General features: G+C 45.4%; 1 protein-coding gene across 1 annotated transcript in view; it reads right to left on the reverse strand.

Annotated features, from left to right (window-relative positions):
* Positions 1 to 236: 236 nt before the first annotated feature.
* The window catches only part of AKNAD1 (AKNA domain containing 1), a 159,641-nt gene continuing 146,955 nt past the window's right edge, over positions 237 to 12,922 (reverse strand). The window contains exon 18 of the mRNA XM_077452713.1: positions 237 to 518. Coding sequence (XP_077308839.1) covers positions 387 to 518 — 132 coding nt within the window. The 3' untranslated portion in view covers positions 237 to 386. The remainder of the gene's footprint in view (positions 519 to 12,922) is intronic.

Raw genomic sequence — 12,922 nt, forward strand, 5'->3', positions numbered from 1 at the left:
TGGGAGGCAGGACAGAATAAATTAGTGCTTGACGTTCCTTCTTGAAGTCTAAACTGGTAAATCAGGGAATCAGGCCCCAGGGTGGTCAACAAGATATGTCAAGGCATATACTGGCAACTAACTGTTCCTGCATTTTATTCTTGATTTAGGCCCTTAATGTCAGTACATATTATGTTAAGCACATAACGATGTCTCACCCAAGAAACATACAGGATATACAATGCAGAAACATCACATTTCTGTTTCATTTCTTTTTATTGTGGATATTAGAGTTATTCTGGACATGGGAGTAGTAGCTATTGTTGGTCCAGGTGGCAGGATGAATGCAGTAAATAGTTGGCAGCTGATTGGAAGTAAATGTCTCATGGCTGACGGGACTCTGTAAATTAGTCAATGCGAGAACTATGACGGAAAGTACTATTAACCAGATCTTCTGTCAGTCTTTGCATCATTTTCTCTGTAGTTTTTTGAATGTTCTTGGCAGTTCTCAAAGTTTGATCCAAAACAGAATTCAGAACCTGTATACAAAATGTCAGAATACATTAGCCATTTCTTTACTTTTTGCACTTACAGAGACACTTAAATGTTACCAAATACTGAAATTTTAAGAACACTACTTAAAAACTTTTGTATCATGTCAGAAAAGCTTTAAAGCTTTTTTTTTTCTAACACCCTAGAGAATAAGTAATGGATGGCTTCATAAGTAAATCATAAACTAATAATGTGCACCCTCATCCCAATCAGATAAACTAAGGAAAGGTGTCAAAGTCTCTGGTCTCCTATCAGAGATGTCAACGAGGAGTGTGTGAGCAGGGGGACTATCACGGGGCACAAATAATGATAAAACGGCTATGACCAGAACAATAATTTACATAAAAACTATTTATTAAAGTTACATAGATATAACATCTTGAGATATAAGTCACAGATTCGTAGGGAAGGGTGAGGTATATCGACTAGTTTAGCTTCACAGCTTCTTAAGGATATTACCCACATCTAAAAATACATTCATTTAGTATAAAAATTATTATTATAATCACAGTGTGTTGCATATAATCATTTCAATACGGAGAGATAATTACAAAGATTAAAGTGAGAGCGTATTCTTACCTATCCACCCTTTTCCCAGCATCAGGCCAAATCCGACTGAGGAAGGAAGAAAGAATCTTACCCGGCGACTGGGAGGGGAAATTTCCCCAAACGTCGACCTAGATCCAAATGTAGATACCATTCACTGGACAGAAAGAAACAGAGAGGACATAGAACACACTCATATAAAGGGATATAAGTTGTGAAAGAAAGGGAGACGCATTCCCTAAGTGCAGAGAAATGGTGAGTATTAATATATGTGGCTCTAAGAGTAAATGAGAGCCTACTAGTGGTCATTATTCATCATTATTTATAAGGAACAGGATCTGAGAAATAAGTCAGAGAATGTAGAACCCATTACCAAGTCCGGTGGGTATCACCGTCATGTTCAAAACATTAGTGACCCACAGAGAAAGTGAGAAAGTGATACTGTCACCCTATAATCACCAAAGTGGGGGTCGAAGGGACCGAAACAGATATTGAGTTATAGTTACCCTTTTATTTAGGTATTAAGGGAAACATGGATCCCAGGAGGTGCATGAATGGTCTCTGTAGACCAATGATGGTAAATGCAGGGAGTATCAGTGGGCAACGGATGGACACAGTTCCCCATTAGAATCAGTTGGTTAGTACAGACCACTCTATACTCGGGTAGAGCAGCAGAAACACCACTGTCAAAAATATAAATAGGTAGCATTTTAGAAAATAGATAAATGTTATGTGGTCAGATGTCTGGTAAATTCCGTTACTCACCGATACTTTAAACCCTGTATTTACTTCGGGGCCAGTCGGCACACGGGGATGGCGGATCCACCGCCCTTTTATACCCCTCAACCCCGCCGCGACCTCTGCGTGTCGCCGGCGCATGACGTAGACGGGGTCAGTGGCCTGAACAGTGCGCGCACTACAATCATCCCGCGCATGCGCTACGTAGGCCAGGACACCAAAAACATGGCCACGCCTGGTCAAGTCGTGCATCGGCCCTGGTGTAACCCGGGTCCACAGCGCACGCGCGGGACACAAATGTGTGCGCCTGTGCTGACTATCGAAAGGAAATCTTACCTCTCGAGTCGTCCGCAAGGGGGGAGAAAAAGGAACAGCGACCCCGCCATCCAGGCCATAAATGGACCGCCGCCCTCTCCCACCTCCAGGCCACACCAATCGCCGGGAAGAAGTCCCCCCACACACCAGGGATCCCCTGGCCAGCTGCTGAAACAAAAAATGGACTCGAGAAAGATGGCAAGAAGACGCTGTCACATCACAATATACAAAAAATATATATAAATCTACAGCACATAATATTTAATTAAACAAAGTATACATATAACTAACAACTTATATTAAATAGAAACTATTAATGCTAATGCTGATAAAGACATAGGGTCGTGTCCTATCCAGTTTACAGGGACAGGGATGGCAAAAGGGCGATACATCAGGACGCTCCAGGCCAATCGCAGGAAGGTTACACCAAATGACTGCTGGAAAGTTTACACCATGGCTAGACATAACAGATGAATGGCTCTAAAAATTGAAAAATTATAGAAAGGCTTTAAAAGAGTTGGTTTCGTTGAGGCCTGGAGGCACACGTGCATTCAGTTTTTCGATCCATAGCGCTTCTTTTTGTAGTAAAATTTTATCCCTGTTGCCTCCTCTGATATCAACCGAAATCACCTCAAGTGCCAAAAATTTCGTTGTCCCTAGTTCAAAACAATGATGTAACCCGATGTGTCGGCCAATGGTAGTTAATTTTCCATTGGTTGTATAGTATATATGATCTCCCACTCTCTGCCTGAATTCGCGAATAGTCTTGCCAATATAAAAGGCCCCACAATGGCATAGCATTAGATATACAATGCCAGTGGTGCCACAATCTGCTGAGGACTGTAATGTGTAGTTTTCTCCATTTGGGAGAGTAACTGTTGTTCCGGAATAAATCCAGGGACACATAGAACATTGGCCACTAGGAAAAGTACCCCTCTGGGTGGATCGATGAGTGGATTCAGTCCGATAGTGACTACTAGTCAACTGGTCTCTGAGTGATCTGGCTTTACGGAAAACAATTTCAGGGGTTTCCCTCACATATTGTGTAAGCACATGATTTTCTGTAAGTACCGTATATACTCGAGTATAGGTCGATCCGAATATAAGCCGAGGCCCCTAATTTACCACAAAAAAAATGGGAAAACGTATTGACTCGTGTATAAGCCGAGGGTGAGACATGCCTGTCCATCCCTGTGTGTCCGTCCATCCCTGTGTGTCCGTCCATCCCTGTGTCCTGTGCCTTTGTCCTTCTGCAGCGATCTGCATGTAAAAACATGCCAGGATCGCCGCACCTCTTCTCGTCTGTGACAGACGGCGGCCATTCCACTGTTCAAAAGCCGCGCCTCCGTCTGTGATAGGCGGAACACTCAATTTTCCAGCAGTCAGTGTTCCGCCTATCACGGACATCCTCTCATCCTCGTCCGTAGTATGAGGATGAGCGGATGTCCGTGATAGGCGGACCACTGACTGCTGGGAAATTGAGTGTTCCGCCTATCACAGACAGGGAGGCGCAGCTTTTGAATAGTAGAATGGCCGCCGTCTGTCTGCACGACACGCTGATCGTGTAGGCAGACGGCGGTGACTCGAGTATAAGCTGAGGGGGGCACTTTCAGCCCTAAAAAAGGGGCTGAAAATCTCGGCTTATACTCGAGTATATACGGTAAGTGCCAGTGTTTGGTGAGTATAGTTCTGAGGGGACTATGATGGGCTGAGTACTGTGTAATAATTTTAACTGTTTCTGCCCTAGATCTTTTTGGATTAGGGTACAGTAGAGATGTCCTTGTACGATCCATGGCCTGGTTAAAGGCCTTTCGTAGATTAGTTGGAGAATAACCTCTAAGTAGTAAACGTTCTCTAAGGGCTCCTGCCTGTATGAAGAAATCTTTGTCCCGTGTGCAATTCCGGCGAAGCCGTAAATATTGTGCATACGGGATACTCCGTACAAGGGATTTAGGGTGGGCACTGGATGCATGTAACAGAGTGTTACCGGCAGTTGATTTCCGATATAAATTTGTTTCAAGAGAGCCATCTGGATTTTTGAAAATACGTAAGTCTAAGAAAGGGATCTCTCGGGAATCCGAGGATACCGTAAATCGTAGATTTAAATCGTTTTGATTAATTAATTCAACAAAGTCCGTTATTTGAACCTGTCCAGACTATGAACAGGTCATCTATAAATCTAGAACCAGCATAAAATATGCTCTGTGTGGGCTTGAAATAAATCACTCGAAAATATATATCTCTCCCAGGCGCCTAAATATAGGTTTGCATAGGAGGGGGCACAAGAAGTGCCCATGGCAACACCCTGTACTTGCAAAAAATACTGATCTTCGAACAAGAAAAAGTTTACAGTCCTCAGCAGATTGTGGCACCACTGGCATCGTATATCTAATGCTATTGGCAAGACTATTCGCGAATTCAGGCAGAGAGTGGGAGATCATATATACTATACAACCAATGGAAAATTACCATTGGCCGACACATCGGGTTACATCATCGTTTTGAACTAGGGACAACGAAATTTTTGGCACTTGAGGTGGTTTCGGTTGATATCAGAGGAGGCAACAGGGATAAAATTTTACTACAAAAAGAAGCGCTATGGATCGAAAAACTGAATGCACTTGTGCCTCCAGGCCTCAACAAACCAACTCTTTTAAAGCCTTTCTATAATTTTTCAATTTTTAGAGCCATTCATCTGTTATGTCTAGCCATGGTGTAAACTTTCCAGCAGTCATTTGGTGTAACCTTCCTGCGATTGGCCTGGAGCGTCCTGATGTATCGCCCTTTTGCCATCCCTGTCCCTGTAAACTGGATAGGACAAGACCCTATGTCTTTATCAGCATTAGCATTAATAGTTTCTATTTAATATAAGTTGTTAGTTATATGTATACTTTGTTTAAATAAATATTATGTGCTGTAGATTTATATATATTTTTTGTATATTGTGATGTGACAGCGTCTTCTTGCCATCTTTCTTGAGTCCATTTTTTGTTTCAGCAGCTGGCCAGGGGATCCCTGGTGTGTGGGGGGACTTCTTCCCGGCGATTGGTGTGGCCTGGAGGTGGGAGAGGGCGGCGGTCCATTTATGGCCTGGATGGCGGGGTCGCTGTTCCTTTTTCTCCCCCCTTGCGGACGACTTGAGAGGTAAGATTTCCTTTCGATAGTCATCGCAGGCGCACACATTTGTGTCCCGCGCGTGCGCTGTGGACCCGGGTTACACCAGGGCCGATGCATGACTTGACTAGGCGCGGCCATGTTTTTGGTGTCCTGGCCTACGTAGCGCATGCGCGGGATGATTGTAGTGCGCGCACTGTTCAGGCCACTGACCCCGTCTACGTCATGCGCCGGCGACACGGCGCAGAGGTCGCGGCGGGGTTGAGGGGTATAAAAGGGCGGTGGATCCGCCATCCCCGTGTGCCGACTGGCCCCGGAGTAGATACAGGGTTTAAAGTATCGGTGAGTAACAGAATTTACCAGACATCTGACCACATAACATTTATCTATTTTCTAAAATGCTACCTATTTATATTTTTGACAGTGGTGTTTCTGCTGCTCTACCCGAGTATAGAGTGGTCTGTACTAACCAACTGATTCTAATGGGGAACTGTGTCCATCCGTTGCCCACTGATACTCCCTGCATTTACCATCATTGGTCTACAGAGACCATTCATGCACCTCCTGGGATCCATGTTTCCCTTAATACCTAAATAAAAGGGTAACTATAACTGAATATCTGTTTCGGTCCCTTTGACCCCCACTTTGGTGATTATAGGGTGACAGTATCACTTTCTCACTTTCTCTGTGGGTCACTAATGTTTTGAACTTGACGGTGATACCCACCGGACTTGGTAATGGATTCTACATTCTCTGACTTATTTCTCAGATCCTGTTCCTTATAAATAATGATGAATAATGACCACTAGTAGGTTCTCATTTACTCTTAGAGCCACATATATTAATACTCACCATTTCTCTGCACTTAGGGAATGCGTCTCCCTTTCTTTCACAACTTATATCCCTTTATATGAGTGTGTTCTATGTCCTCTGTTTCTTTCTGTCCAGTGAATGGTATCTACATTTGGATCTAGGTCGACGTTTGGGGAAATTTCCCCTCCCAGTCGCCGGGTAAGATTCTTTCTTCCTCCCTCAGTCGGATTTGGCCTGATGCTGGGACAGGGGTGGATAGGTAAGAATACGCTCTCACTTTAATCTTTGTAATTATCTCTCCGTATTGAAATGATTATATGCAACACACTGTGATTATAATAATAATAATAATTTTTATACTAAATGAATGTATTTTTAGTTGTAGGTAATATCCTGAAGAAGCTGTGAAGCGAAACTAGTCGATTTACCTCACCCTTCCCTACGAATCTGTGACTTATATCTCAAGATGTTATATCTATGTAACTTTAATAAATAGTTTTTATGTAAATTATTGTTCTGGTCATAGCTGTTTTATCATTATTTGTGCCCCGTGATAGTCCCCCTGCTCACACACTCCTCGTTGACATCTCTGATAGGAGACCAGAGACGTTGACACCTTTCCTTAGTTTACCCTAGAGAATAAAATGGCGGTCGTTGCAATACTTTTTGTAACACCATATTTGCGCAGTGGTCTTACAAGCGCACTTTTTTGGGGAAAAAATACACTATTTTGAATTAAAAAATAAAACATTAAAGTTAGCTTAATTTTGTTTTATATTGTAAGGGTTGATGTTACGCTGAGTAAATTGATACCCAACATGTCACATTTCAATGTTGTGCCCGCTCGTGGAATGGCGACAAACTTTTACCCTTAAAAATCTCCATATGCAGTGTTTAAAAAAAATTCTACAGGTTGCATGTTTTAAGTTACAGAGGAGGTGTAGGGCTAGAATTTTTGCTCCCACTCTACCGATTGGGGCGATACCTCACGTGTGGTTTGAACACCATTTTCATGTGCGGCCGCTACTCACGTATGCATTCGGTTCCGCACGCGAGCTCGGCAAAACAGGGTGCGTTTTACATTTTCTAGGTTTTTTTCTTATTTATTTTACCTTTTTACTTTTTATTTTTACACTGTTCTTTTGAAAAAAAAATTGTGTCACTTTTATTCCTATTACAAGGAATGTAAACATCCCTTGTAATAGAAAAAAGCATGATAGGACCTCTTAAATATGAGAACCAGAGTTCGCCGGACAATCTGCCCGTGTGTGGGCTCCGGCAGACTTTTTCGGGCTTAGAAAGAAGTTTTGACTCAAAATTGTCAGCCGGACAATTCGCCTGTCTGTGTGCTAGTCCGCCGGACTTTTGAAATTAATGGACTTGCCCACACATGGAGAAAAGTCCGTTAATTTTGAACGTGGCTCCAGGTAGACAGGACTAGCGAAGGAAATCAATGGCGCGGCCTCCATCTCTTCGGCGACAGAAGACCGGGCTAACGCTAGTAAAAGAGCTGGAAGAAGAAAGCGGAGGCCCGGCAAGAAGAACCGAAGAGCGAAACAAGACCCCCGAAGAACAGGACAAGACCCTGAAGTCGGAGGAAGACCCCCGGATGGCGGTGACGAAGGAGAGAGCCGGGCTCCTCCGCTATCTTCTGCTAGCTCTTTTACTAGCGGAGGAGCCTGGCTCTCTCTGTTGCCGCCGCCGTCCGGGGGTCTTCTTCCGACTTCTTCCGAGTCCGGCAAGAAGATCCAGGAAGACGGAAGAAGAGAAGATCCCCGGAGCTGTCTAATAAAGTATTTTAAAAACCTGTGGTGTGTTTTTTATTTATACTTTTTTCCCCAGGTGAATGGGTAGGGGTACCATGTACCCCATACTCATTCACATAGGGTAGGGGGCCGGAATCTGGGGGCCCCCTTATTAACCACTTCAATACAGGGCACTTTCGCCCCCTTCCTTCCCAGCCCTATTTTCAGCTTTCATCGCTCTAGCGCTTTCAGTGACAATTGCGCGGTCATGCTACACTGTACCCAAATGAAATTTTTAACATTTTGTTTGCACAAATAGAGCTTTATTTTGGTGTTATTTATTCACGACTACGTTTTTTATTTTGTGCGCTATAAGCGCAAAAAAAGTGGAAATTTGAAAAAAAAACAATATTTTCTTTTTTCTATTTTAAAAGAAATCCAATAAAATCAAATTTTGTCATAAATTTAAGCCAAAATGTATTCTGCTACATGTTTTTGGTAAAAAAAAATTCCGTTAAGTGTATAATAATTGGTTTGTGTGATCACGGACATATGTACGCAAATGATCATGTACATATGTGTGCAGGTGATCACATACATATGTGTGCAGATAATCATTGGGACATGTGATTTTAGTGGGACATGTGTTTTTATTATTTGGGGAGATGTATGTTTTGGGGACATGTGTGTTTTGGGGACATTGTGTTTATACTGTGTGGTGTGTTGTGTGTTTACACTAGACTGATGATCAGTGAGTAAAAAGCTGTAAAAAACAGCTCATACTCACTGATCATCAGCCGGCTGCAGCGATCTGCTCTCCTCTCCTCAGCGATGACTTCTGTGTGAGGAGAGGAGGAGCCGATTGCCTAGCAACCGGCTGTTTGTTTACATCACATGACGGCCGTGATTGGACACGGCCGTCATGTGATCAGGAGGGCCAATCACAGAGCCCTCCTGCCGATCTGAGATGCGCCGTGTCCAGGTGACACGAGCACATCGGGATCACGCCGCTGCGTGGGCACGCTCCTTCTGAAGGACGTTCCTGAACGTCCTATCAGAAGTAGACGGCTCCCACCCGGCAGTATATGTGCATTGGCCAGGTGGGAAGTGGTTAAAGGGGGGCTCCTGGATTCTGATAAGCCCCCCGCCCGCAGACCCTGACAACCAACGGCCAGGGTTGTCGGGAAGAGGCCCTTGTCCTCATCAACATGGGGACAAGGTGCTTTGGGGTGGGGGGGCCGCAGGGCCCCCCTTTCCCAAAGCACCCCCCATGTTGATGGCACGTGGCCTGGTACGGCTCAGGAGGGGGGTGCTCATCCCCACATCCTGTCCTGACCGGCCGGGGGCTGCGTGCTCGGATAAGGGTCTGCTATGGACTTTGGGGGGACCCCGATCCGTTTTCTTCAGCGTAGGGGTTCCCCTTTAAATCCATACCAGGCGACGGGGCTCGCAAGGTGTCAATCTCGCCGATGGAGGCAGCAAAATTCACTTCTTTAGCTAGTTCCATCTACCTGGAGCCACGTTCAAAATGAACTGACTTTACTCCGTGTGTGGGCAAGTCCGTTCATTTCAAAAGTCCGGCAGACTCCCGCCATAGTCCGACGGATTGTCCGCCGGAAAAGTCTGGTTGTGTGTGGGCAGGTCCACTCGGGAAAGTCCGGCGAACCTCCGCTGCAAAGTCCTGCAGGTTGTCCACCGGACTAAATCCGCCGGATAGTCTGATTGTGTGTACGCGGCATTAGAGCTATGGGCAGAAGTGACGTTTTCACGTCGCTTCCACCCTGCAATGGTATGGAGACCTCACTCAGCACAGATGGGAGCAGACACGATCTCCTCCGCCGCTGCCGCAGAGACCGCTTTTATCTGAAAGTGGACTGCCCGTTGAAGAAGAAGATACCGGGTTTTGGAAGCTAGCTGCTGCCATAACAACAATATCCCTCTTCAAACAGCCGACTTGTAACGATGGCGGGCGGTGGTCGCTAAGTGGTTAATGACCAATAATACAGAGAAGGCATGAGGGGACAAAGCAGTCAACAGCAAGAGCTGGTTGAAATTGCATACTACAGTACCCCGTTTCAGATTAATGTTTAGAAATGTTTAGATTCTGATTCAGAGCTCCATGGCATGCAATAGCTGAACTGTTAAAGTGCACTTTAACAACTTCCCAACTTCTCTCCTACATGCAAAATTCTACTTTTGTTTGCTAGAAAATTACTTTGAATCCCCAAACATTATTTTATACACACACACACACACACACACTATCTCAGAAAAGTGTGTACACCCCTCATATTTTGTAAATATTTTATTATATCTTTTCATGTGACAACACTGAAGAAAAGGCACTTTGTTATACAAACTGTACACTCACTACTTTACATTGTAGCAGTGTAATTTTGCTGTCCCCTCAAAATAACACACACAGTCATTAATGTCTAAACCGCTGGCAATAAAAGTGAGTACACCCCTAAGTGAAAATGGGCCCAATTAGCCGTGTCATGCGACTCGTTAGTGTTACAAGGTCTCAGGTGTGAATGGGGAGCAGGTGTGTTAAATTTGGTGTTATCGCTCTCACTCTCTCATACTGGTCACTGGAAGTTCAACATGGCACCTCATAGCAAAGAACTCCCTGATGATCTGAAAAAAAAAATTGTTGCTCTACATAAAGTTGGCTTGGGCTATAAGAGGACTGCCAAGACCCTGAAACTGAGCTGCAGCGCGGTGGCCAAGACCATGCAGCGGTTTAACAGGACAGGTTCCACTCAGAACAGGCATCACCATCGTCGACCAAAGAAGTGGAGTACATGTGCTTAGCGTCATATCCAGTGGTCTTTGGGAAATGATTGCTGCAGAGGTTAAAGGGGTGGGGGGTCAGCCTGTCAGTGCTCAGACCATGCCCTGCACACTGCAACAATTTGGTCTGAAAGACTCTTCTAAAGATGATGCACAAGAAAGCCCGCAAACACTTTGCTAAAGACAAGCAGACTAAGGACATGAGTTACTGGAACCATGTCCTGTGGTCTGATGAGACCAAGACAAACTTATATGGTTCAGATGGTGTCAAGCCTGTGGCGGCAATCAGGTAGGGAGTACAAAGACAAGTGTGTCTTGCCTACAGTCAGTCAAGCATGGTGGTGGGAGTGTCATGGTCTGGGGTTGCACGAGTGTTGCTGGCACTGGGGAGCTACAGTTCATCGAGGGAACCATGAATGCCAACATATACTGTGACATAATGAAGCAGAGCATGAACCCCTCCCTTTGGAGACTGGGCCGCAGTGCCTTGCTAAAGAAGCTGAGGATAAAGGTGATTGACAGGTCAAGCATGTCTCCAGACCTAAACCCTATTGAGCATCTGTGTGGCATCCTCAAACGGAAGGTGGAGGAGCGCAAGGTCTTCAACATCCACCAGCTCTGTGATGTCATCATGGAGGAGTGGAAGAGAACTCCAGTGACAACCTGTGAAGCTCTGGTGAACTCCATGCCCTAGAGGGTTAAGGCAGTGCTGGAAAATAATGGTGGTCACACAAAATATTGACATTTTGGGCCCAATTTGGTAATTTTCACTTAGTGGAGCGTACTCACTTTTGTTGCCAGCGGTTTAGACATTAATAGTGTTATAGTTATTTAGTTACAGTTATTTTGAGGGGACAGCAAATTTACACTGTTATACAAGATGTACGGGGGCGTGACCAGATGTAATCGAGGCAAGGCGTGTCTTCTTGGAGCTCTGGCTATTCTCCTGAACATTACTCAGATTTCAGCCAGTTTGACCGACTTTTACCCGGATTTATACCATTACTGCACGCCCGCAGCCGCATTTAAATCAGAGGCAGCTCCATTGCCACTCCACCTTGGTTCCTGTGTCCACCTTACAGCACGCCAGACTGCAGGCCACGAGGATTGGAGCAGCAGGCGCACATGTCCCAGGAACTGGAGCTCTCCCCACAGTTGTCACTGGAGATTGAGGTGGATGCAGCAGACATTACCGGACGGATCCTGGAAGCCATAGCGGCATCAAAATTGGAGCTTATGGGCTGCATTGATTATTTGGCCTCAGAGTGCAATCTCATTAGGCATAATTTGGACAAAATTAGAGGCAGACTCAACATGGCAGAGGATCGCATTTCTGACACCCAAAGCTCACAACTGGCAGAGCTCAGAGATATGGTAAGGTTACGCCGACACAGAGCAGATGACGTGGAGGACAGGCAAAGATGGCGCAATGTGAGGACGGTGGGGCTGCTAGAAGGGGCTGAGGGAACTGCCACAACCACATTTGCTGAAAAGTTATTTAAAGCGGAGCTCCATCCTAAAGTGGAGCTTCCACTCATTGGAACCCTCCCCCCCTCCGGCGCCACAATTGGCACCTTTCAGGGGGGAGGGGGGTGCAGATACCTGTATAGTACAGGTATTTGCACCCACTTCCGGCATAGATATCCGCAGAATCTGCGAATATTTACGCCACTTCCTGCGGGTCCCCCGCTGTCTGCTCCCAGAGACAGCAGGGACCATCCTTATTGCGCAGCGTGACTCGCACATGCGCAGTAGGGAACCGGGAAGTGAAGCCGCAAGGCTCTACTTCCTGATTCCCATACCTAAGATGGCGTCGACAGCACTCGAGAGCCGATCGAGAGATCGGCTTTGGGTGCCGACATCACGGGAGCGCTGGGTGGGTAAGTGTCCTTATTTTAAAAGTCAGCAGCTGCAGTATTTGTGGCTGCTGACTTTTAAAAGCAAACAAAAAAAAAACGGTGGAACTCCCGCTTTAAATCTCTGCTTTCTTTGGGTGATCCAACCCCCCCCCCTCTCTCCATATGTTGTGGAGAGAGCACACAGGGTTCACACAGGAACAAGACCCTCAGGCTCTCCACCAAGGCCGCTGCTAGTCAGGTTTCTTAATTATAGAGACCGTGCAGCGGCATGCTGCTAACGGCGATAGTGCACCGTAGACAGCTGTGACTGTCTTTTAGTAAATATCTCCTAAACCGTGTAGGTTTAGGAGATATTTCTTGGACCTACAGGTAAGCCTTAATCTAGGCTTACCTGTAGGTCAAAGTGATTTGTAAGGGTTTACAACCACTTTAAGGCAGTGCTGGAAAATAATGGTGGCCACCAGGGCT

This window comes from Lithobates pipiens, unplaced genomic scaffold (genome assembly GCF_037356315.1).
Source record: "Lithobates pipiens isolate NorthernLeopardFrog02 unplaced genomic scaffold, aLitPip1_a1.2 Scaffold_23, whole genome shotgun sequence".
Lineage (NCBI taxonomy): Eukaryota > Metazoa > Chordata > Amphibia > Anura > Ranidae > Lithobates > Lithobates pipiens.